Source organism: Catharus ustulatus, chromosome 4 (assembly GCF_009819885.2).
Source record: "Catharus ustulatus isolate bCatUst1 chromosome 4, bCatUst1.pri.v2, whole genome shotgun sequence".
NCBI lineage: Eukaryota > Metazoa > Chordata > Aves > Passeriformes > Turdidae > Catharus > Catharus ustulatus.
The window spans coordinates 57,558,507-57,585,497 of NC_046224.1; the positions used below are offsets into that span (position 1 = coordinate 57,558,507).

At 39.7% G+C, this 26,991-nt stretch overlaps 1 protein-coding gene across 1 annotated transcript in view; it reads right to left on the reverse strand.

Moving 5' to 3' along the window:
* Positions 1-2,972: 2,972 nt before the first annotated feature.
* Positions 2,973-26,991, reverse strand: part of LOC116995878 (plakophilin-2-like) — a 35,461-nt gene continuing 11,442 nt past the window's right edge. The window contains 10 exon segments of the mRNA XM_033058957.1: positions 2,973-3,367; positions 4,867-4,954; positions 5,914-6,103; positions 7,348-7,501; positions 8,075-8,248; positions 8,653-8,814; positions 10,295-10,412; positions 16,812-16,989; positions 21,222-21,429; positions 23,955-24,093. Coding sequence (XP_032914848.1) covers positions 3,299-3,367; positions 4,867-4,954; positions 5,914-6,103; positions 7,348-7,501; positions 8,075-8,248; positions 8,653-8,814; positions 10,295-10,412; positions 16,812-16,989; positions 21,222-21,429; positions 23,955-24,093 — 1,480 coding nt within the window. The 3' untranslated portion in view covers positions 2,973-3,298.

A 26,991-nucleotide genomic window follows, 5' to 3' on the forward strand; every position in this document is an offset into this window, starting at 1 on the left:
TTTTATGGGCCCAGAAGGGGAGGTTGAACCTCTCTTAATAGAGAGCATGTTCTTTCTCAAAAGAAAAACTCCACAAAACAGACAAGTAACCCAAACCCCATGCCCATGCACAATATAATACAATATTTTACATAGTTTAATTCTATTTAGGAAAGGAGGGAGAAGAAAAGGCACTAATGTTTAGGAGCAGTGACAGTAGAAAATATGTTAGGAAGATAAAATGAGGAAAGGAATTACTCTGGCAATGTCTTTAATCGACTAGAAAATTATCTGTACTATTTAAGAGTTTCTACTGAAACAATTCCATGAAAGATGGTTGTACTGGATTGTGGTTAAGACACAAGACAACAGGACCTGGGTAAGTTCCTTGTTCAGCCAAAAATTCTTTGGGCACTGCTCAGCATGCTTAAATTCAAGGTTTCTTATCTCCTCTCAGGAACAGATCAAGTGGGAATATTCTATTTCCCTAGTCCAAGACTATGGTGAAGATAATTCTAATTATTTTTGAGACCTCCAGTGGCCCATGGTGAAGTTTACTAGCAAATACCAATTAAAGTGAGGTGAAAACAGCAGATTCTGGGTGGTTTGACAGGTCAGCAAAACCAGACAAAGAACTTACTTGCAGGAGGACTGTGATGCCAACAGGAGCATTACACAGCTTGCCTTCAGTAACACTGTGCTGTTACAGGAAAGTTCAAGTCTCTATACCCAGATTTAATTTAAAAATTAGTTTTCTCTTTTGAAGGAAGGGCTAAGGCTTAAAAATACATTTGCTGCATCCCAGCCAAGCAGGTTCACTAATAACAAGAAGACCAAAGACAGATTTTTTGCATTAGAGAGAGCACTTTATTATTTCTCTGCTTTGTTTTCTTTGGAGTCCTGCTGAAAAATTTTTGATTGCATACAAATAGGAGATCAATTGTAAAAAGGCGTATCTCATGTTTCTCATGTTGCTGCCAGGTCTGAGATATTTCTTTGTGACTTTTGAACACTGTTTTGATTTTAAAGGGGCACTATCATAGATTCATTTTGGATGAAACAGATCTTTAAAATCACTGCATCAATGGAAACAACCCAAAAACTCTGCATTTCCTTTATAAGGACATCTTACTGAGAGGTACACATATATTTAAAAGTACCCAGCACCGTTGTTTGTTTCTTAAACAGCATGTGAGTTTAATAAAACTAAAAGCATGAGTATTTCTAAAAGCTTCCTTCTTGATCTTTTAGACTGCAATTCTTCACTCCTATGCTACTCTGTATTCAACTTTACTCTTTCTATATTAGTTTACCAGTTCTTTTAGGCAGTAAAAGTAGACCTGTCCAGGTTTCCTGGTATTCATTCTTTCATGGCACAAGCAGACTGACTTGGGTTAACAAGTTAGAAGAGGAAGTTGGATTTTAATTGTCTGTTTTCTATCATATTGGAAAAAGTTATAAAAACAATTCCCTCAACATGCGGTGCTGTAAGTTCCCTTTCCCTGTGTTGTTTTTGGACCTGCAGTATTTTGAGTATGACATCTTACAAAAAATAATAGTATTTTTAAAACCTCCTACTGGAGTGTGTTTGATTTGAGTTATTCAAAGCAAATGTGGAGGACTAACAGCCCTCTGAAAATAATCTGTGACAGGAAAGCAGTGTTGTTTGCTTCCCTCCCCGGGGCACGTTCTGTTCTGTTCTGTTCTGTGTGCACGTGTGGGACTTTCTGGGACTCCTTGGAGAACTATGTGCCTCTGCCAGCAGAATTTAGCTCCCAGATATCCAGAAATTTGTTTGGACACCGTGCAGTGGTACAACCTGCTGGTTCTAAATTTCTGTTAGGAGCCAGACCTTTAGCCAGGAGTGTTGAGATGCAGAGACTGGTGACGTCCCCTGTGAGGTCTCTACTTCAAGGATTTTGGATCTCCTTCTGGACAAGAACAGTGTTCAGCAGTGAGAGTACAGGATGGGCTCTGTTGGAGCAGCAGGGGTTGTAAATACACATGACAAAACATCCATTGCCATAAAGGTAGCTCACCTCCCCTGATTTCAGAAGAGTAATTCCAGATCACGTCTGCTGATAATCCAATATTTATATAAGAATTTCCTACTGGTTTAATGGACAATCTAACCCCTGGTTTGTTTTTTTTTTGAGAAAAATCTGACTTACAAAATGTAGCAGATGGGGTTTTTTTAAAGTGCTTCTTTACCATCTTAAGCATCGTATCATGAAAACCTGAGCCTTCAGGTCCTCAGGATTTTTTTCCCCTCCTGTTACTGATTCCAACATGTGCAGGCATAGTCCTAAAGTTATCACATTGCATGTAATAGCTGCAGGGAGGATGATCATTTCAAGTAAGAGAATATGAAGCAGGATCAGATTAATTCCTTAATCAGCACAGAGCCCGGCCTCTTGTGTGTGTCACTTACTTCAAAAATAAAGGCAAGACTCCACTCTCTTTATTATATATAGATTATCAACAGAATTGTTTTGAAATTGCAATTTTCTTAAAATAATCACTGAATTACCCACAAATAATTTCTCTATCAACTAGCCAAGAATGATGAGCTTAAGTTTAGACCAAAGTGTCTAAAACATAGTGCCTTAAACCTAATGGTTCTAGTTAAAATCCTTTCTGGACACAGCTGTAAAATGCAACAGCCACATGAGGGAGGATGAGAGGAGCAAGGGATGATAAGACCTATGTAAAATCAATTTTGCTGCTGTTGCTGATGAAATCTCAAAGGAAAGAGGCTTAAGAACCAGTGAGCCCACGAAAACAAACAATACAAAAATAGGAATTTTAACTTCATTTGTGCTTTTATAATGCAGGTAGTGAAACAGCTTCTTGTGCATACTCATAGAGTCTGGAGATTCTTATTTAGCTGTGTGAAGAAACAAAAGAGTGAAAAACTACTAAATTCTGAGCAGTGCACTTGATGCTTATCCACTGTAGAAAACTTTTGGTATAAAACAGTCTGAAACGAATTTGCTGCCAACCAGTGTTTCAAACTCCTCTGTCTGGAACAAAGGCAGCCATCTGGAGCTCTGACTTGTGGTAAATCTGGATGAAACTTCACCTCAGACATCCTGGAGAATCTGTCTTTGGTTATTCTTCTATTGATATATACAGTAACAACAAGGTGATTAGGATTAAAAATTCAAAAAAAGCTACTCTCTGGCCACCTAAATCTTTATAGAAAATCAGCCCCTTTTTTTCTGAGATGCTTCATGGTTCGTGATGGCAACACCAACTGTGTGGAGATGGTTACATCAGCTGCTGCATGATCTCTGTCTTCGTGGTGGGGTGCTCTGATTCAGTCCTTTAGTGAGTTATAGGCTTTTGTGGTCCGGCTGTTGATGAAATCCGCCTTCTTAAAGTCAGCCTTTGGAATGGGAGAGACAGAACAATTCATTATCTTCAGGGCTGATTCTGCAAGGGAAGAGTGGGTCTAGCTGCCTAAAAGCTGAATGAGGAGCCAGGTCGGGGTCTAGGCAGAGTCCTGTGCAGTCACAGAGACAGAACAGGCAGTTCTCATTCAGTCCAAGCTAGATGAGAGGATAACTGGAATTGCTGAACTCTCTCCACTGACTCTACCAGCAGCCTGTTGTAGCTCAGGCTCCCAACTTTTAGGTGACTAATAGCTGATATTAACCTAGCTGAGATTAACCCTGTCAGAACAAAGAACACAGGGCAATGCCAAAATGACTCAGGATTTTATCAGTTTGATTTGATCAAGTGATTTCTGTGGTTTATCAGACTAAAGTTTCAAAAATGTCAAGGCATTAGAAGGTTCTGAAGTTCCCAGTGCCATACCTGGTGTCTCTAGGGGATCTGATTTGCATAGGAAAAGCAACTTATCAGCATTTTTTACAATCAGGTCTGACAAACGTGTCTTACAGGCTTTCCAAAACTACCAGTAAATTAATAAAATTCATGCCATCAGAGATATTGCTGTATGGGAAAGTCAGGAATGCAGTTGTAAAAAAAGAGAGATAACAAAAAGCTAGTTAAGAATTTATATGGCACATAGCCTTATTCTTGAACACAGATTTCTGGGTTGTGGGGCAGTACCTGTTGAGTGTGATGCAACACTGTTAAAGTTTATGCTAAGAAACCTTTCTGGAGCAAATTTCAACCAAAAAAATCTACAAAGAGAAACAGCTGAAAAATAAATGCTAACAGCTTCCTTGAGAACTTGGAACAGGTTATAGGGAATTTGAAGTGACAAATTCTAAACTGCAAACGCACAAGGATTGAAAACAGTTTTCAATGCAGGGTGAAGGTAGGGAGGTGGAAATTAACTCAGCTGTCTGTTGAAAAAGCAGGCACAGAGCTTCAAAAAAGCCAAACTGGTTTGTGGCAGACTCATGCTGGTCATTTTTTGTTTGCTCTGACTGTGGCAGTTAAGTGTTTGCCAAACCTTTCCCTAGGTTTTGTCTGACACCTGGGCTACCAGGCCGTGCAAACAACGAGGAGAACAAAACTGCTCTGGTTTTAAAGCAGGAAGCTGCCTCGCCCTGCCTCTGTTTTTGCTGGCACTGTAGTTCCTCTGTGCCAGGCTGGTTCAGCCAGTGTGCATGGTCACCTACTCTGCGTCACTCCTCACCACCTGACACTTCTGGCAGGCAGCAGCACTTTTCATAAGCTTTGCCAGCAGATATAAAATCACAGAGGGAGAGAACATAAAAACATATGAGCAAAAATTAAGGCCATGCATTACTTACGCAGGCTTACATACAAGTAAATAAGAAAACTAAATTCAGAGACCACTTGAATCCTATCACAGGTTAATTCTTAAATGTACAGGAACGCTAAGGGCCACAGAGGACAAATGAAAGGGTTCTAGGTCTGAAAGAACAGATTATTTTGATTTGTGCTTACCTTTTTGTAAGCACTGTGGAGATCAGTGTGTGACCACAGGGAGTAGAGGAGGACTGAAGCAGCCCTGCTGGCTTTGCTGAACATATTGCTGCCATTTTGCAAAAAGAATGGTAAAACATATTTAAATTCCCGCATCATAATCACAGTGCATGTACAGACTTCAGAAAAGGTAACCTCATAGCATTTGTTTTATCTCTCTTTATCCTAAGTGCTGGTTTGCCACCCTTTAGGTACTGTAGCATGTTTCAGGCTGTCCTTATTACTGAAATAAATGAAACATGCCTCCCTGCTTCACTCATTCTTCAAGTGCTCTGTAGCCTACATCTTAGAGCAGCTGTCATATTGTGCATTTTCAGCAGAGGAAAATACCCTCAGCACAACAAACATTTGAAAAAATCTTTCCAGCAGGTAAAATCTCTGGTTAGTTAGGATTTAAACTATTAACGGCCTCATGAGGCCTCCTTTACTGATACTGATTTCCTCTTTCATTTTGCCAAGAGAGAGCAAGGCAAACGGAATAATTATTCATATTTACAAAGCATAAATTATCTTTTGAGTAAATACTGATTGCACATGCAGTATTAAAGAATTATTAAATTTTGAATCTGTTCTCTAAAATGGCAATATATTATTCTTAAGTACAGAACTGTAAGTTCTATAAAATGTTAACCTTCACATAAACTTCAGCACTTTATTGCTAAAGTTTATCAGGGCTGTGCTACAATAAACATTGTGCTACAATGGACAGACATTTTGGGTACAGATGAGATATGATGATCAGTCACTACATATATATCAGAATACAGATAATATTGTGCAGTTATCTTCAGAGGAGCTGTTTAAAATGCTGGAACCTGGTGAATTTAGCTATGGATGGGAGAGCTGTTGTAAGACACCTTTCTGTATTCCCCAATCAGTGCAATTCTATTCACATCACTTGTCTGGGCTGTCCTGTACCTCGAGATAAAGCGTTTTTTCTCCCCAGGTGGCAGAGCCTGCAATTTCTTCTTTGCCTGGGGAAAGAGTGAGACTTGTGGAGCTCCCTACCTGTCATTCATGCTGATGGCAATGACCTTGGGCAGGCCGTGGGCGCTGAGGAGCAGCCTGGCGTTGTGCGAGCTGCTCTGGGTCAGGTTGAACAGGGTGTAGCAGATGGACGCTGTGGTTTCACAGGCAATGTCACACCCTGGCACACACTCGGGCAGGATTGACACCAGATCAGGCAGAACTTCCCTGGCTGCAAGTTAGAAGAGAGACAAGCACAACAGGTGCAGATTTACCTTATTCCTCCCATTCTCCCTCATCAGGGAGCTGAGTGCTCCCACCACACACTCGTGGCTTCCTTCCTGCATTACATCCCCACAGTTCAGGTGAAGCTGCATCCTCACTACACTGGACAGCCTGTAACTTACCTCATGCACATTCCATTAATAGCTCATGTGCTGGACTGAACTCACCAGGTATGTGCCAGCTGCAGGCTGCCACTTCCCTTTTAAGAGATGTTTTATATTAAATTTATCTCCATTTGATATGGAGGTTCATTTTGCTTGATAAGTTGTGCTATTCTGTCTTTCCCACACTCTCATAAATTGTTTTTTCCTGATAAAATCCCAACTTCTTATCAATTTAATTTTTTCTCTTTCAGGGGGATTCACCACCTCTAATTGTTAACACCATATGGATTATCCCTTTGAAATCAGCCCACCGATATGTTACAATATTGTCATTAATATGGAATGATCTCTAAGGATTAATCTAGGCCCAGGAGACTATTCTGCAGAATTCTGGGGGTTAATCTGCTCCATGGGCCATCTGTATACCTGGAATTTCCCCTTTCCCCCTTGGTGGGAACACAAAAAAGGACAACAAATTATATGCATACATTTTATCCTGTCTGTAGGAAAAAGTCTGAAATACACAATAAATTGAAATGAGAATACTCAGAATAGAAGTGGCTTTAAATTTAGAAATGAGATAATTTAAAAAGAATGAACTATTTTTTCTATAGCATCTTATAGCTTCCATTCTCAAAAAAATTTTGTAGTAAAATGGTGTGGGCTGCAAACTTCTAAAGCTTTGTGTCTAATAAAAGAGAGTCTGATCTTTGCTAGAAGAATTAGAGATGTTCTGTGATTTGTTGCAAAGCATTATGCAGCTGTGACAGCACAGAACTCAGCACTCACCTTCCTTTACCCTATTTTAAGCAGAAGAAAAACTCCCTCTCTAAATATGTGTAGACTTTACTTCAATTGTGTATTTTTGAAACTAACACAAATGGAAGTATCTGAAGAGGAATACCCAATTAAAAATGTTGTTTAGGGGAAACTCTGTTTTAAGCCCTGCGCAGTGACTGCAACTATCTGGTGGAAAATCTACAACACTCACAGATCAGGGTTTTTTTGCACATTTCAATTTTTTTTTTCAAAGCATGAAACTTTAACGTGAAGAGAGCAGAGCAAGCTCTCTTAGGTCTTTGCTCACCTATGTCATTTTGCAGGGAGGTGTTTCGAGACAGGTTCCTGAGCAGTGAGACCGCTGTTTTCTTCACTGCAGGCTGGCTGACGTGCAGCATAGCTCGGATGCCTGGGAGGCCATTTGCCTTTTGAACAACAGTCCGGGCCACTGCGAATGGCATCTGTGGAGAGGCAGCTCTGTGTCATTACCATGAATGCACAGCCTCAGAAAAAGCCACACACAGCCAGTTCTCTGCACCAGTTCAAGCATATTGGCAATAGTTTTAAGCCAGAGCTACATGAGTTGCAACAGGAAGGTGATATATAAGGAGTTTCAAGCCCTCTTTCTCCCAGGTGCTCTTTGGCTAGTTCCTCAGACAGGTATCATTAGTTTCTTCAACACAATTGATCTGCTGTTGTGCCAGAGCCCTCCTCTCACAACAGGACTATCTTACACAAAATGACATTTTTAGTGCTTTTCACATCTGCTCATCCCTGATTGTGCAATGAATTAGCAAACTCCACACATGGAGATGTACAAACAGGGAGAAGAAGCAGACCCCATGATGTGCCAAGCAAGGAAAAGCTGCACTGCTGGTTATGTCTTTGCCTTCAATGTTCTTCATTTTCCTTCACCATGCCATTGAGCCAGTGACTTGTCAGTGGTTATCTGGGCTCAGCTGCACTGCAATCCTGAACTCTATGCATTCACATCAAGAACTAAATGAGAAGAAAAGGAAAAAAAGCTGACTTACTGGTCCAGTGCCAGCTGTGAGGTTCTGAAGAGCTCCCAGGGATGCTTCCTGGGTGTAGTTTCTGGTACTCTTTGCTATTAAGGAGAGGTATATCCTAATCAGTGTAGAATGCCAGAGTGATTCAACACCTTTGGGACTGCTCTTTTCCTCAGGTAGAGGGGTGTCCTGCAGCTTCTAAACATGTAAACAGATCAACCCTTTAGAAACAGTGACCTCTATAGCTAAATGCATCACAAACTGAACTAGCAGTTTTGTAACTCTCTCTGACCAGGTTATTTGGAGACTGTCAAGTTCTGAGCTCAAATAAACATGTGCAAAAATTCGGTATTTAAAGATAGTGGCCAGTCCATCCAGTAGGGTATTCCTCAACTAACAAAACATTTGCTATGTCACTGTCATCAGCAGCAGCTGAATGAGAGAATTGGTGTCAAGAAGGACTATCAATAAATTTGCACTTTTGGGGCAAGGAATTGTCACCCTACCAGACACATCAAACTTTTAATGAGATATCAGCCTTATTCCCTAGAGGTTGCTACAGGTTATTAACCAAATGAGATGTAACTAATCATGTACTTTACCTCTTTCACTTTTCTGCTCCGTGTTCCAAAACAGCCTGGTGTTTTATCATTGTTAGAAATATTTCTTCTTTGCATATACATGCTCTGTGCATAGCTCTCAGGGAGCTCTATCTCTAGTTGGTAAGAAAGATTGTGAAGAATGCACACACAGTTCTCTGTGGCCTAAAATAATAAAAAGAACAGAAATTGAAAGCTTTGGCATGTATTGAAGGGACTTGTATAGACATGGGAGAAGATTTCATTTCTGGATCTTCAGTAATTGACTGTAGTGTTTCTAACGCCTCATGGAAGAGCCAGGCTTCATGCCTTTACACTGATAAATGAAACATGTCCTGGGATGTTCCCGAGCACAGAGGCCAGCTGGCACAGGGGACTGCATTCAGAATGGGGTTTGTGCCTGCTGGAAAAGGTTCTGGGACATTATAATTCCTGAACTGTGCCTGGGAATTGTTTGGGCGAGTGCTACTTGACACAGGCCAGAAGGGTGCCAAGAAATGTTTAAGGGCTTAGGAGTAAAGATGATCATGTACACACCTCACTATAGCATCAGCAAGAGGAAAGCTTTTTATCTTCCCCAAGGAGGAAGCATTTTTCTGTGGTAGAATGCTTTTTAAAATACGACATTCCTTCCTGAAAATTGCTAAGATGAGATCTACAATTTTGGTGTGATGAGTCTAGTGACAGATAGCTTTGTTACCAGTCCTCCTTTTTTGGAAGTCAAAAAGGAATGAGTGGTTTTAAGACAAAATGCAGCAGGGAGCTACTGGCACACGTGTAATGTGCTGGATTCTCCCTGAAGCTAATGGCACTGGATACAGGGAGATGGGAAGCTCAAGTAACTAATCCTAGAACAGAGCTATAAATGTGCAGTAATTACCACTATACAGCACGAGTTATAGCAGGCCCACCAGAAGTGCCTCACAGGCTGCAGCTAACCTAAGTGACAGCTGCTCTTCTCACCCAGCTTCACCCAGCTGAAAGAAAAGCCTCTACTCCAAGAGTCTGTGTTCAGGGTTCACCTGCACTCAGTGGTGGGAGAAAGAGTGAGAGAAACTGGCATCTGGAGGTGAGCATGTCCTTGTAGTTACTGGCTTAGGTTAGGCAGCAAGGAAAAAAGTGGAGCTTTCTTTTTTCTTAAAAAACCTAGGAAAATTAGTTCTAAATGATGCGAGCTCCTTAATCACACTGCCACCCAAAGAGATATAGGTTCTTCATCTCCTAAGGGGTATGTAGCATTAAATATACAGCAGACAACCAGATTAATTTTTTAGGCTTCTAGCTAGCTAGGACCTTGAGACAACAAAAAGGCAACATCTGACTCTTCTGTGTTTCAGTATTTCTGAAAGCTGTGGTTTTATCTCACTTTTTAAAAAAACTAAGACAGAAATTTCTACCTTTCTCTCTAGTGATTCTGAAATTGTTTTCCCAGTGCTAAATTATACTATTCTTTTAGATTGCAGGATAAAAACACTTCAAAAAGCTTCTTACTGGACTTTCACCTTTGGTGTCAGTTTTAAAAGCCCTGGAAAAAATTTTTGCAGTTACATCACAGCTGTTTCTGAACACTGATTTCTAAACAAAAACAGAAAAATGTTCACTTGGCAATTTCCCCTAGGCAAACACTTTTCATCTCAAAGAGTACCTTGTCATTGGGCTCATGGTCTGCAATAGCTCCTTGGATATAATACACAAGAGAATCAATTAAGCCCTCACATTCTCTCATCTTCTTCCTTCCTTCTGGGCCAGCAGAGCTCATGTTTCTGTGCAGGAAAGAAAGTGTTGGGGAGAAGAGATTTAGTCAAAGGTATCTTCTTGTACTCCTCTGACAAACTTTTCCAGCTAAATCTTAAAGATACTGAAGTTCAGCTTGACTGCTTCTTTTCTTCAGAGGTGTAAGACAATCTGAGCCTCTTCCAGATAAAACTTTCATTCCCAGACAAAAAGAAATACTCCAGGGAAACAGACTGCTGTGTTTGGACAGATAAGGTAAGACCTGACTCAAATTTTCATCTGGAAGTTGAGTTAATCCTTTTTAAGCAGTCAAAAAAACCCCCTTGGACTTCTTTTCGCTATTCCATTTTCAGTTATAATTTTAATATTTAGGGTGGCGAAAATATCAGAAGAGAGATACTTGTAAAAATTTCCATGCACACAGATGTCCTTTAGAGTTAATTTACTTACACTGAGCTGGTTCTTGATCCAAGATGACCTATCAGCAGGCACATGATCTGAGAGTTTCAGCAACATCTCCACATTCACATGCAAACACCCACTCTTTCATGCAACATTTGCTGTGCTTTGTAGTAAACCAAGTATAACTTGCAAATGAATGATAAAACTGATTTAAAACCTCTTGAAAAACCAAACATACACTTGCTGCTTGAAGCTGCTTGGCTCTAAACAAGCTACTGATTTTCACAGAAGAAACAACACTTATGATTTTGGGGTATCATTATTTTTACAACTTAATAAAGTCTGAATTGTGAATACTGGAATTAAATCCAAGCCTTACTTTTTTTTACTCCTGCAGCTTTGCTGGACAAAAGACTGCACATTCAAGCTTCTTTGTTTGAAATGACATTAAATATTACCCAGTCTTAGCATCCATGAAAACACAGAGGGACATGTTCCTTTAGATAGTTTCAGGTTGCTTATTTTGCAAGCTTACTTTGCCCACCAAAAATTACAATGTTTACAATTTTATTAATGACAAAGCCAGTAAGGTTTAAACTTTCTTGTGGCTTATGACTGTAAAACGGAGGTAGTATTTTATACACTCTCATTTCACTTCTACTCTATTTTTTTCCTCTGGGAAGTACATATTCAGATTAAATACTAAGCACTGAAATTACAATTTTACTTTAGGTCATGATGTTAATGATGTCTTTATGTATGATGTCTCTCATTCATTCTCTAATGGAATTATATATCACAGAATCAATATTCAGATCTCACAACATGGCCTACTATAGAAATCCCTTTGGAATTTAATTTTACCTATATATGTCACATTCAAGGCATGTCACCCTCTTCTATGCTTATGCTGACAGAAGTGTTACATGTTACAGCCCTCCTGGTGCATAACTAAAATAGCTTCTGGGGTGCACAGACTAAAAATACTGCCAAAGATAAGTGTGGAATTTCCCTCACCAAAGGCACTTCAGCTGATGCAGTGTTTTGTTTTGTCCCAGTACATTTTCTAAAATTTCCTCAACTTTTTACAACTGATGCTGCTGAATGCTTTTGCAAGGAGAGGCCATGCCCTGGCCTTGCTGTCATCATGAACAGAGTCAAGTAAAGAGCTTTTATAGCTCAGGAGGCAGAGAAGAGCCTGAATTAGGGGCAGTGTCCTGGTCTGCAAGGGAAATTAATTACTGGGCTCTGTTTCATCAAGAAGTTGATGCTCATCCACAGACAGATATCAGTGTGTGTCCATGTGCACGCCTGTATACACATGGTTACTCCTTTCTCCACCTTTCCCTGCTTCCTCAGCATGGCAACATGGACTGGGAAGGGAAGAGCTCCTGCTCTCCCACTCATCCAAACACTGCTGCAACCACCTCACTCAAAACAGGGTCAGAGAAGAGTATTTCAGGCAAAATGTTAGCTGACTGCTTAAATTTGTTAGCTGATTGAAGCTTAAGAAATTCCAGGAGATAAAAATGTTATTAGATAGATTTAAAAAAAAATATTTCTGAGAAGCATCACAGAAATGTAAATTTAAATGTGTTTTTTTAAACAATGGAGACATTTTGCTCCGAGAATTTCAGAACTGACTTCATCTTGCCTTCCTAAGATTTGAGGCTCCTGACAACTGAAATGCCTCTGAGCTCAGGAGCTGGACTTTATTGTAGTGGAGTTCCAGGAGGCCCTGAAATACTCAGTGCTTGCAACATAAGGATAACATTGCCTTAGGGAGATTGCTGCTGGTGGGAATGCTGTCCTCTAAATGACTCAGAATTTACAATCTGGCAGCTCCTCCCTATGAAAAATCCCTGACTTCTGGCATTCTTAGCTGTGGTCGTCCTGGTGACAGGCTCAAACTGTGCCATTTGCTGATGTGGATGCACTCTATCTGTCTACACGCCTCATTTATCTCATCTTGCATTTGCTGCTTCTGTCCCCTCCTGCACCCATGCATGGTGCAACTACATCTATAATCAAAAGAGCTCTTTGCCCACAGTCCTGTGGCATGTGGCGATGAACAGCTAATTTCCTGTTGGGAAATACTATTTTATTCCAGAGTTCTGAGGTAAATACAAAGACATTCAACACAGTAAAACCAAGCAGTGACTTTGAAAGAAACAGAACGATGATAATAAATGTTCAATTAGCTGATAAATGGCACCGAAATGAAAGGGATACTCCCTCTAAGCCAACACTGAGTCATGCACTGACTGTTGGAAAAGGTTCTTGAACTGCTGTGAATGGTCCAGTAACTGATAAAAAGAAGGATTTTGCTCCTGGGACTCATTCTGCAAGAACTGGTAATGTGAATTTAATTCAATTACCAGACAACATTTTGGAAAATTCTTTTCCCTTCATGCCTTGCACAGTTCAAAAAGTCACGAAGCGGGGAAAGGTATCTGGGATGTACTTAGTAACCAGATGTGCCAGGCTTCAAGCTGCGTCTTGGAAGTAACAGAATTCCTTTCAGGAATTGGGGGAGCAGATAAACTGAAGAGGAGGCAAGAGGAGATAAGAAGGATGGAAATAATCTTAAAGGAATGGCAATGCTATGCAAGAGGCCTTGGTTCAAAGACTTATTATCATCAGTCATTTGTTTTACGTTCTCTCTTAGAAGCTGCCATTATGAGTCCAAGCTTTTCAACACACGGGGAGAGCTTTGGCTTCTCTTCTCTCCAGAGTAAATGGAAGCAGATGTTTATGCAGCCTCCTGGGCTCAAGTGCAATGATAGAATTTCCTCCAAATACAGCTTTCCACTGTCCTTGTGGCTCACTGTGTAATTCACAAGAAGCTCAGACAGAAACTGGGACAGACAAACTGTGAAAAATAATAATGAAAAAGGAAGGATGATTTTTACTTACTGACTGAAAAAAAGAAGGTTAGCTGACTATCCTAGAAATAGTTGTCTAGAAAGTTTTGAAAACCTAGAACACATAGCGGGACAGGATGCTTCAGTCACAGGGCAGTTAAAAAGGAAGTCTCTGTAGTCAGCTACAGCAGTTTCAGCACTTAAATGTTTGCAGGGGAAAATGTGGTAATTGTGTATAAATTTGGGAAAGTCCAGCATTGCAGAAGTTCTGGGAAAAGGTATTTAAAGATAAAAATTGAACCAGTTTATTATCAGCTTTCAAGGTGTGGTACAAACAGCCTTCCACTAAGCCTTCTTTTCAGTGGAAAAGTCATGCCAGAGGTTCACATGTGTATAAATAATATTCAAAAACATGGATTCTATATGCTGCTGGGATCTTATCCTCTCAGACTCAGAGGAGTATGGGGAAATTATCTTGAAGATTTTTATCCTTTGTATTGGAACTGGAAGCAGAACTTTTATGTGTAGGACTTTCAGGCCAAGAAAAAGTGACTTTACCTTTAAAATCCTACAGGACTTGTCTACAAATATCTGTAACACTCCTCTAGATAGTTTAATACATCAATTTTACTTTTTCAGCTACTGTCAGGCAACCAGTGAAGTCTGTTGATTTGGCTTGCTCTGTGGCTCAAGGCAGAGTGCTTTTCATCATAATTCACAACTAAACAACACTATTACTTAGCTGCCAATGCAGAATTCCGTGGTGCACACAGCTTCTTTTTGTTACATGAAGTTTGTGGTTTCTGTAAAGCCTTGCTTCTCACAGGGTTTTAAGACAAAACACAGACCTAGAGAATGGGACTGACAAATCCTTGTAATGTCAGACTTCCTTATCAGTGACTGCATACACTGCATACACAGGCGCCGATATTCAGGACCCCACAATACTTCTGGCAATAACTAGGGACTGGTCTGGTCATGCACTCATTCCAGTGCTTGGAAGTACCTGCAATATTATCTGCTAGATGTGGATTCACTTCTCCTGCTGCTTCTTTCTCAAAGAGGATGAAGGAAGCTTTAATTTGTAATTTGGTAATGGTGTGGTGCAGTGCATATGCCCCCACCAGATGTTAGTATTGGGTTTGGGCTGTGGTTGTCCCTTTCAGTCAACAGTTGTATGGAAATTTTTGAAAAGAAGTTCTGGAATTCTCCTGTAACTAAGTACAGTACTATGCATAATGTATTGCACTTCAAAGTACTATTTTTACCCTCTAATAGAAGCTGCAGGCTATAGACTTTATCAACATGCCCAACAAACATGTTAGCATTACAAAAGGGAGGACTAATTACAGGTTTATATTCTGGCAAACAAGTAGACTCTTTCAACATATTCATAAGTAACATCATTCCCTCAGTGCACACTTTTTATTGCTCCGTGATGTGCTCTTCTTTTTATTGATGCAGAGATCTTTTGTCATTAAGGAATGACACTAGAAGGAATACTTCTAGTGACCGAATCTGGGAGGGGAGTCAGTTTCCAGAGAAGAGATGCAAACTGATTAGTCTTAAAAATCTCAGCTGTTTAGCCTGTACAAATGGGTAAGCCTTATTAAAAATGACTCTGTACTAGAAAGTATGCAGCAATCCTGCAGATCATCTCTAGCTGGGAATTTTCAAGCCCTTCTTTTCCTATTTCTAATTTTTAGTGTTGAAGCTCTTAAAAATGAGGAGGACTATAATATAGACTGAAAATATGGAATAATATTTTTAAAATAGGTAATGTATCCTTAAGCACCTACATAAGGGCAGTTTTAGAGACTTTTAATTAAGGCTGGAGAGCTCACAGCAACGCTGGAACAGCCCCAAGCACTGCCTTTGTGTCCAGAGTAAGGTTAACCCAGGAATCTACTTCCATTTAAAAGAACTCAGGTACTGTTATACCTTATTTGTCACATTAAAAGTTGTGTCAATCTGCTGAAACAAACTCAGGAAGAGCAACAACAAGCTAAACCCAAGAATGATCTGTACCCTCATTGGCTGCCTCATAGGGAAGAGAAAATTCCAGAGTCCAAACACCAAGAGAGGAGCAGCCAGACTGGTTTCTGCACAAATGCAGCTTGGGCTAATTAATAGGAAAAAAGACAACTTCCTTCATTTCCTAGACAACAGCACCATGCATTAGCTAGATAGGTTTTATTATGGGTGGTTAATGTTTCTTTGTATTTGTTTTTGAGTCATCAGAGTAAATAAAAGTTAATTATTAGTTGGGGATGAAGTTAATTAGTAGCTAGTGGGCTGACAGGAGTTCCTGCAGAAAAAGGTGATTATTGTTGAGTATTTTGTATAGCTTACAATTAATTTGTCTTCTGAAACCACATGAGTCAGATACAGAGCTGTCAGCACAGGAAAAATCAATGCCATACACATACAACTACTCTGCTATAGGATGTCAGCATAGCAGGTATGTGTGACGCAAAATAGGCAGTTTCCCAGCCTCCAAACTCCAGACTCAATTCCTTGAGGAGTTTAAACCTCAGGGCATGCCTTTGCAGTCATACATTACTCCTTAGTCAGTTCAAACGATGTCCTTTTGTGCATTTTTTATATGTGTAAACTTACTTAATGTGCAATGACTTTGAACTCTCAAAGGGCCCCCATTTTATAGACTGTTAAAGGTGTTTTTATTGAAGATGTGATTCTTATACTTCAGCCACTTAGGGGTGTGCTCTCTGAGGCCTTTGGTGTTTATCTATAGTAACTGCTGCTGTGTCCATGAGTCAATTAGCAGATTGCAGTACACTAAATACACAACTATAAATCTATTCCTCCGCCCCATGGTGCAACTTGCTTGAACATGTGCAAAAGGCTGGACAGGGCTTACTGTGGTTTAAAAAATAGCTTTTCCCTAGTTTAATCTGAATCACTTTCTATTCAGTTTAGGCACAGATTACAGTATATTCAAATAAGCATCTTTGGTAGCAGCTGGAAACAGAACACTTTTATGTGCTTGTAGGTACCACTGTCCCCTTTTTAAGTCATCTATTGATGTCTTAGAGAAGTGATTGTGGCTTGAGATGAACTCTGTGTATTTATGCAGAAATAATTGTGCAGACCTGTTTTTTCATCACTATTGCTTTGGGTAGTTGTAGATGGAGTGCTCACCTCAGGCATCCTGTGGCATTGTAGAAGATATCAGGGTCGGGCAGAACACTTGATTTTGGGTAATCTCTGTCTGGCCAGCCTGAGTAGGGGATGAGGACAGCTTCAGTCAGGGTTTGCAGGGCTTCTCTAACCAACAGGTGCTTCAGCTGGTCATTGGAGGACAGATTCCACAACAAACCTGTAATATCCACAATAAACTCAGAGAGGCAGAAAGATTCCTCAGGACTTTGAAAGACTTAATCTCATAGCCCTTGATGTTAATGAGGGAAGAGCCTGCCTGGCGCTGATAATCTGAAGAGAAGCAGAAGGAATTTTTAAGTGTTTGCCAGCCCTGATTCAGGGACATGGAAACAGGGCAGAAAAGGGGGCACAGTTATCCATGTGAATGAAGTAAAATCTCTTACATAGTCAGTCTAATGCCCAGCCAGGAAGTGCCATTTTCCATGGCTCTGCATTGCCGTCTGCCACAATTACCTTCTCTGTTACCAAAGCAGCACAAGCTAGGGGAAAACAAATTCACAAAAGGGATAGGTGGGAGGTGCAGAGGGTTTAGGAAACCTGTGGGAAGACAGGAGATGCCCACTACCAAGTTTCTCTAACATCTGATACCAAAATTTCTCCTAAGAGGAAAAGCTGTTAACACTGGTTGGCTGCTATTGTCTAGACATTAATCATTAAACAAATCATAAAGTAATGCTACAAACCTCATCTATTCGCAATCTTCGAAACAAATTTCAAATAAAATCTTGTAGAACTTATCAGGTTCCATTGTGTTCTATTCCAACAGACAACAATTCTTTTTAAAGTACTCTTCCACTGGAAAATGACACGTATTTCTGCTTTTAACTACAAAGACATTCATTGTTCTTCCAGTTTGCTGCTCTAAGTTTCACAGACCTCCTCGTCTACACACTGGCACAGTATTAGTGAATGTTCCTTTCATCAGCTCACAACAACAACAGCAAAATGTTTCTTTTGTATCTCCTTACACTTTGAATTTAATTTCAGGTATTGTGAGCAACAGTAAAATCAAAACAAAAGCCAGCCAGAAGCAGCCCATTGCTTCTTCTGGGATCAGCTCTTCAGCCTCTGAATCAGGGGATAAAAGAAGAATGTACTTTTCTGAAGGATAGGTAAGGCTTACAGGAAATCAGACAAGCAGTCCAAAGGGCATTGGTAAGCGAAGCAGGTTAACACAGAAGGGCACAAATGCAAGAAATGGCACAAGGACAGAATATACTTTTAAAAAGAACAAATACATTCGGAATTACAGGCAGACACTTAGAACTGTCAGAAGAGAATTTGAGATACTGCTCTCACAGTAAATTCCCGACAAAAAACCTACCTTTACCCCCAGGCACTGTCTCTGGGCTCAGAAGGATTCTCTCAGTGGTATTCTGGGTGTGGATGAATTTGTGCACATAGAAAATGTCTTTAGGAGTGGATTGTTTCCTTGCACCTATGCTATATTCTTAGGAGCATAGTTTTCCCTTAGATGGTTATTTGGAAAAATGGGTGGGGTCTGCTTTTGAATTTACATTTCTTTTAATGACAGTTCTGCTTGTGCTGTAATCTTCCCCGCAGGAAAAACTGTCTTTCATTTCTTATATTTATGCTGCACGATAACAAGATCAGGAGGTTAGCTACTCCCTGGAGGCCCATCTGGCTTACCTTCAAAAGCAAAAATATTTTAGTTCTTTCATGCCACAGCCATTTTACTTTCTGTTTCTTGGTATGCTCTCCAAATACTACAAAACTCCAATCCTGTCTTAGGTCCTGCGCTGTCTCCAAATGACATCCTCTCCTACAATTTAGGAGAAACCTCACTCCTTTCCTTAGATTTTTAAGTAGCTTGTATGACAAAGAAAGGACAAAGCTTCTGTTTACTTCATCTGCATCAATGCTTTTGTGAAACTAGCAAATTCAGTGAAATTCAGTGATCTTGGGCAAGTCTGATTCCCCCTGTGAAGAGATCGTACGAGCACAGAAATTGCAAAGAAACTGGGCAGCTCTTTTCTGCACAGGGGCATTAGGCACACTGGTCCCCAGCAGCTTTCAAACCCCTGCATCAGCACAAAGCTGCTTTGTTGGGAGCAGTGGTTTGGTGTTTTTTGTGTGTTCATAGACTGTGAGGCAGTCATAGCATGTTCTGTAATCAGCATTTATCTCCACACACTTTGGCTGCTCTCGGTCCTTTCACTGCACAACACAAGGCACAGTGCATGACTGGGCTCAGTCTGTATTTCTAAGCATGGGTCTTGAAGAAGATACAGGCCATCAAAGTATTTTTTGAGAACATAAGATAAAATATGGATTAATGTTAAGCAAGTGCTTGTCTGTATTAACACTGATGGTCCTAATAAACCAGTGACCTTTAAAGATAAGCTTCTAAGGCCGAGATTTACTTATCTCATGCACACAAGTACTATATTTCAGACAGGTAATGAAGCACAGTATCAGAAGACTTCTGACTCAGAGTTTTAACTCCTTTCTCTCCTAAAACTTCCTTATCTTTGTATAGTTTTGTCAAGTGGAGTCCTTTGGTACCATGCTTCCCAAACAGCAGTAGAAACAAAAAACTTCCCTCTGCTGAGCTTAGACATCTTTATGAATTAATATTTCATAATTCAATCCTTGGCCACGAGTCTTTCACTTCAGTTCAATGAGGTATTATCAGGTACCAAGATGATTCGACTAATCTCTTATGGGGAAAGACATTTAGCTGAATATGATGCCATACATTTAGAAGTCCCTAATTTACAGTCAAAATAGGCAAGTAATATGCATGATGTGGAAAGACAAATGGACTTCTGGCGCTGACTGGTCTAAGACCAAATGTCTCACATTCACCTTTTCCTGGAAGCGCGCACTTCAGAGATTGCTTGCATGGATATGATATTCCACTAGTCCTGTATGAAGTCAAAGGCAATCAAAGAGGTGAATTTCATTTATCCAGACTGCCCTTTGCTCTTGTAGGCTCCTTATAGCTTGCTAGGGAGCTGGAAGAATTGTTGAAGTGATGGCAAAAAGTATGCCCCAGTGGCATTTTCACTAAGATACCCAGTGCATTTTCTCCTGGCTGCACATTTGGTCTTGAACAAAGGAAGGAATACTTCTCTCTTGGTGTATTATTAAAGCTATCCTTTGCAACTGATAGGCATGAAAGCACATAACAATATTTTGCTTTACACAAACGACATCATCCTGCTTGGCACAAATATTTTTTTGTCTCTTCTTTGTTTTGTGAATAAATATTCATGTTCAGTGACAGCAGCAATTGCTGAAAGAGGATCTCCCTTTATCCATTTCCACATTGGTTACAAGGAAGACAGTGATATTCACAATATACATGCGAGTTATCAGGTACAGTCAACATTTTTGTCAAAATTATGAAACTGCTACCAAGGAAAGAGCATTGGTTTTCTGGCCACTCCACCACCATTTTCGCTGCTTCCCTCACTGGTCTGTAACAGCACTGAGAGTTAAGGCACTATACAGTAAATTACTTTGTGACCTAATTCTGCAACCCATGTGTGTGAAAAACTCTAAAACATTTTAATGTTGTAGAGTTGCAGAACTTGGCTAAAAAAGAGCCAACAATACAAAGCTTTGTTCTCCAGCTTAGGGAGCAGAGTATTTCAAATACTTTAAAGAATGCAGAATTACAGAAGGTCCTGACATGTTTTTGCTTCAGGACAGGGCTGCTTGACAACTTTAGTATCTTTTCACACACTGTTGTCTTCCTAGATTTTGTTCCTGGTGTCCTTAAAGATAATTTGAAATAAATCCCCATTAATTTTTTCATGTTTTCCATTTATAAAATATAAGCCTGTTCTTCCTTTGCATGCTTATTAGAAAGAATGTGGGTCACAAGCAATGGAATTCCAAGTGACATGCTATAGACACGTGGGGCTGCAGGGATGAAATAGGAATCTGGGGCAGTGGAGTTGGTGGGGAATAGAACCACTTTCTGTCCATGGCACATGACAGTTCTGGGTGATAGTCTTCAACAAGGAACTCCCAGTAGGCACTCTCAGCACAGAGTCAAAAAATAGAAGCTGAGCTTCTGTGTAAGTAGCAGGCATTAATTATGGTCCCAGGCACCCCTAGGGTGTCTGACTTTCTTTTCTGGAATATCAAGGACTTTAAGCTTCCTGCAAGCAGACTCACTTAACTTCTGAAGAAGTTTTAAGAGGGGAGGTTGCAGCTCCTAATCTCTTGTTATTGACTGAAAGACTGGTCTTGAGTAAGGACCTTGGAATTTTACCCTACTGGAATTGCTTGGAGTTGGTGACAATGTTTTTGTATTTAGTCACTAAACACAGGCTTAAGCAAACAATCATGTACCTCTCCCTGAAAGCTTTTGCACTACTTAAAGCACTTCATGCTTGACTGCAGAGAAAACACTACCTGTGATTTGCTTCTTAGTCTCTATGTCCCTGGTGTGCCGCAGCAGGCGGAGCAGGAGTGGGATCCCTTTCTGCTCTGACACCTCCAGTTTGTTGTCATTGTCCTCAAACACCAAGTTTCTCAGAGCACCACACGCTGCCCGCTGAATGTCTTCATTCTGAACCTCAAGGAGCTGTAAAAGTCTGGGGATACCACTAAGTGAGAAAACCTGTGAGGAAAACAAAACATAGCAGAGAACAGTCAGATGCTGTAAATGAAAAATACCATTCTCCCCCTGCCCCAGCAAATGTTTAAATAGTTACATGAACTCTTTCCATTGGCTGCTATTTGAGAGACTTGAAGCACAGATCATTAATCACTTGGACATGACTATTAACTTCTGGGCTTTTGTATGACTAATACTTAAAATCCACAACTAGGAGAGGCAACATGTTTTCATAATTAATATTAGAGAATGATACTACATCTCTTCCTGCTTTGCCACAGATTTGTACTCTCTGACAAGACATTTAATCACTCTGCTTTTTAGTTTCCATGTTGGTGAAATGAATATTTGAGATTTGATTCTGGAAACATTTGTTTGTTTTCCCTCAGCAACCAGCCTGATGAAAAGACAGTGTTCTTCCCAATGCAGAGTATTAAAAACCAATATATTATACCAATCCTTCTTAAACTGTGCCACACAGAGGAAATAGTAAAAGTGAGCATCATAATGTAGAGTATTAACCATTGCTGGCCAGCTATCTTCCAAACTACTCACATTTAGCAAAGACAACTTTTCAGTGTTTAAACCTTCAGAAAATGAGTTTTGGCCCAAAACGAATGAAGGATATAAAAGAAGTTATTTTACAGTAGCTGTATGGAAACAAATAGTTTGTTGTGGTGAAAGAGGAATCCCATATAATGAACTGGGATATGACACAGCAAGCCTGAACTGACTCAGGAATTAATTTCCTATGGAAAGTACCTTACATTAATGTACGATTGCCAGTGGTCTCCTCCAGCACCTCAAAATGCCATACAAACTCACCCTTGTGCAGAACCAACAGCACGTGAATGACTCAGAAATCTGACACAAGTGTCTTAAATAGTCCTGAGTTTAATGATAAAAAGAATTCTGTACATCTGGCAGGTGTTGGCAACACGAAGAAATGGAATGTTAACAAAGCCTTTTGTCCTTCATGGAGTAAACTACACAGCCTGGCAGCCTCTCCTCTGATCCACCTGTACAAAAGGCACAGTTTCTTTAGCCTGCTCTGCTGACCTGATTCCCCCTGCAATCATTCAGCAATCACCTGAATGCCAGCAGAATGGAATACAGGAACATGTAACATGAGGCAGTGGTGCATAGAGCACGCTGAAGGCACATCAATCTGTTTTACTGCACTAGATCAGCCCTTCTGACACCAATCCTGTAGTTGTCTGGTTTTCTAAAAATATTTATGCAGACTCTCTGTCAGTAATTTTAAGGCATTTATAGCTCTTGCAAAAGGGGTGCTATTTCAACATGATTTGCCGAGAATTTACAACAGCTATTAACCGGTCCTTCTAAACTTTCATTAGTAAACAAAATTCACCAGAATACTGAGAAGTTCACAGAAACAGAAAAACCACTAGACCCACAAACTCTCAAATACCAAGGAACAATAGACAAACTGTAGGCTGAAAGGCTAAAAGGAGACACAAGACCATGCTGATGTGAACAAGTCTGACAGGCACCAAACAGGAAAGCTCATTATAGGATATGTGGTATGGACAGGAAAAGAGAAGGTGACTTCAGGCTGACTGCTCCAATCTGAACCCTAATCAGCCACTTGTTTTGCTGGGAAGCTGCCTGAGAGAGGTGTGGATAATAATCCACTTTCAAACATTCAATTCTGAAGCTCTGTCCTCAGTTTGAAGTTAAGGTTGCCACCTGTACTGTTATTTTCTCCCAAAACTGACTCTGACATACCCTAAAGCAAGTCAAAAGGACTGAGACATGTTTGGTGGTCACTGAACTGGCCTGTATGCACATGATTATGGAGGTAAGGCTGGAATTACTGAGCATATTACAAACCAAAGCAGGTGTAATAATGTTTTTTAATGGTTAAAATAAACAATCATCTTACACTTTAATGTACAGAACTGCTCAGCAGGAGAGACATATTTGTGTTCAGTGGTGACATTTAAAGAAAAGGAAAAAGAGAGTATTTTTAATATACCCTTATGAAAAACTTGTAAGAGACTTTAGAAGTTTCTTGTAAGAGACTTGAAAATTTGGTTAATCTAAACAACGTACTAATGCATGTGCATAGTTCCAGCGAGCCCTTAATATTTTTGCTAATCCATGTACATTTTAAAACACATTTGTGAAGTCCTAACAAACCCTGAAGCTTGGATAAATTTGCATTGTACTCAGAATTTTCTTTTTTGGGATATTTCTGCATTCAAGTAAAAATGAGAGACAGGAGCAACTATACTGATAAAATGTTTAGACTCCATGATTTACAAGGGCTGAAAGAATTAAGTTTGTTTGGTCAGAAAAGAGCAAATTGAGTGGGTATACACTGAGTGGGCTCAAAAGAATCTGCAGCAAAACACATAAATGCATTTCAGGGAAAATATCCAACATCAGTATCCTATAAGGTTACTCAGACTGCCTTCTTTATTTCATGCTGGCATACAGTGCCATAAAGTATAGAACCTTATTTTCTCTACCTGATTGTAAGTGGCAAAAAAATAATTGCTTACTTTTCTCCTGGCATCTGCTTTTTGGAAGCACTCATGCTGTATGAAAGTCACTGCAGCAAGGATCCTGGGGGTCGACTGAGTATTTTCACTCTTCAGTATGTTCACTGCACGCTCCAGTGTCATCTCCACTTCTGGGCTCCTTAAAATTACAGACAGAGAGATCTAGTGAGGAGAGACTGCAGGAAAATTATCAGTCTTGTAAAACTAGGATTTTTGTATTTTTCGTGTAAGTCTAGCTTTTCTTAGAGATACTTTTTTTTTCCTTTCCAATAGCAGAAAATACCATAATGGCTTTAAGAGATACTGATATTTGGGGAGACGAGAAAATCGTAAGTGTGGTTATGGAGAAAGCAAGTCATGCTGTAAGTTATAACAACAAAATGGAAATATCAGTAGATTTTTCTATCAGTGTTTCCATCCAATGGATGAACGAAGAATGTGAAAGGAAGCATGAAGAAGTGGATGAGGATCAAAAGAAGGCCATCACTGTGTCAGAGTGACTATTACTGGCTGTGAAGATACCTTGATGTTTTCCTCAATAGTGTGATGATTGATTTTTTTGTATTTTATGCCTTTCATCAGTGTCTTAGTTCCCACACTACATCTATGCAGGACTCAGAATCTCCTTTTTTTCAAAAAAGGAAGTTGTTCTTGTTTGAAATAGATGGGCAAAGCCCTTTTTCAGGTGGGAAAAATAAAAATTAAACTGAGTATGTAGAGATGCTGTGGTAGAGAGCTAATGTAGAGAGTATCAGAAATATGTGCTGCCACTTCCTTTCCAACTTCCAGCATGCTTGCTTAAATGATGATTGTGTTAGACAGCCATATAAAAAAATGGAAAGACAGGTCACCAAACACATTTTTCCCCCAATAAATGGAACATAAAACATTTAATGGCACAATCAGGTGCATTAGCTCTGGGACAGGTGGTACTGCTCCCCAGATGTTTTATTTACACTGCATCCAGATAAATAAAATGGAGAGAGGAAAACTGACAAGAATGTGAGCATTCTGTTTTTTTTTTTTTTTTCAAATCCAGATAGTTTTGTAGTAGCAGATGTGCCACCCGCCAGAAAGGGATGAGAGGGCAGTCTGTGACCCACAGTGAAACAAGCAGTAATTGGCAGTAACTCCCTACTGCCCAGCTACTGGAATCTGAATGATTTACTTGATAATTATCCCAGTAAATGAATCTGCAATTAGACATTTTAACCCAAATTAAAATGAGCACCTGGTAAATATATTAACTAAAGTTAAAACTTTATTTTTTTCTTTAAACTAAGCAGAAATATTAAATAATAACTATGCTCAGAAAAGTGGAATATGGAAAATCAGCCAGATAATATTTCTTCTTTTACTCTGTAGGGGAACTGAAAACAAGGCTTTCCAAACTTTGGTTTTAGTTAAATTTCTTAAATTAGCAAAGGTTTTGAGACCATGTAATAAACATGCACAGGTGACCACGTCTATCCATCGGACACAGCAACAATTTTGGAGTGTTTTGACCAAATTCAGTCACCTTCTGTTGTAAAAACAACATTCCCTAATGTTTTATCTGGCAGCAATAAGGGATGAAATACCATCTCTGACCCTCAATAAAACTGCAGCACCCTAACTCTTGTCAAAATAGAATTTGATGCAAAGATGCCATTCCCACCCTTGAAGTATTTACAGGCAAACTTAATTGGCTCTGTGGCTGACTAGCCCATGAAGTGACACCAAACAAATGGCCAGCCAGGCACAGGCTGTTAAACAGAACCATGACTTGACAGATTCTGACTTCATCTTGACTGCCAAAATATACCAGTTTTGAGACAAATACACACATAATCATTTTGTGGCAGCTCTCAGCACACTTAGTGGTCAGGTTCTGCAAGCTGCCATTTCTCAGACAGCTTCAGGTTGTCTCTCTCTTTTCTAAGCTCTTAATCATAAGGATGCTCTTAACTGCACCAGAAGACACAGAGATGCATCTCTGTACTCTCATTCTTCTACTTTGCTTTCATAGCATGAGCTAATTCTTTTACAGGAAGTTTGAAAATGCTTTTAGATATGTTTCAAATGCTGTACACAGCTGGTCCACTTCTTCTCTTTGACCTTACACAACTATTTACATTCTCTTAATTCACTTGAAAAGACAAATTGTGACCTGAATTAAAAAAAAGGTACAGATTTCTGGAAAAATTAAATTACTCCAAAACCAAGTTTATATTTTTTTCCCCGCTTTACATTACTAAGGGAGCAACAAGTAAGGTAGCAGTATGTCAGATAAATGCAACTCTAAAAGAAGAGAACGAGAAATAACAGGAAAACTGAGAGTGTCTACAAACTCCTTGAGCTGAGAAAACTTCTGGCACTGAAAACACTGAACCTAAAACCTGGCACTTCAGAAATTATGCCATCACAAAGATTTCCAATAGATCAAAAATCTTCCATCTGAGTCAACATGGTCACAATTAAGGCACTTGCAGAACAATTTAAGACTGATTTTTATATCTGCAGCTGATGCCTTTACAGACAGACAACCAGACTCCAGTGTCTGCACCAGCAAAAGAAAAGCCAAAATTGCCCCTACATGTAATTCAAGATAAAAATTGCTGGTTGTGGCTCAGAAATGCATTCAAGAATGCGCCAAAATTTAAGCAGATTATTAAATCAACGGAATACAGGTTTGTAAATTGTCTTACTGAAAATCAAAGTCCTCCCTACTGAAAAACAAAACCAAGTACCAATTTTCAGTATTACTACTCCAAAATCTTTAGTTGTTGTGAGTTCTCAGCTGGTCTTTTTGGACTTACTAGCTGCAAAGTCTGAATACTTAAAAGTTAACATAGTTAATGTCAGATCTCTTAAGTCCTGCCTCATCCAGAGATGAAAATTTCAATCCAGACCAGAAGTGAGCATAATACTATATATCTTTGCAAATACAATCATAACACACAGCATGTAGTTGACAACAAAAAATACTTGATCTGCACATAGCAGTGATATCAGGTAAAGCCTTTTTCTCACACAATAAGAACCTCAGAAAAAGAAG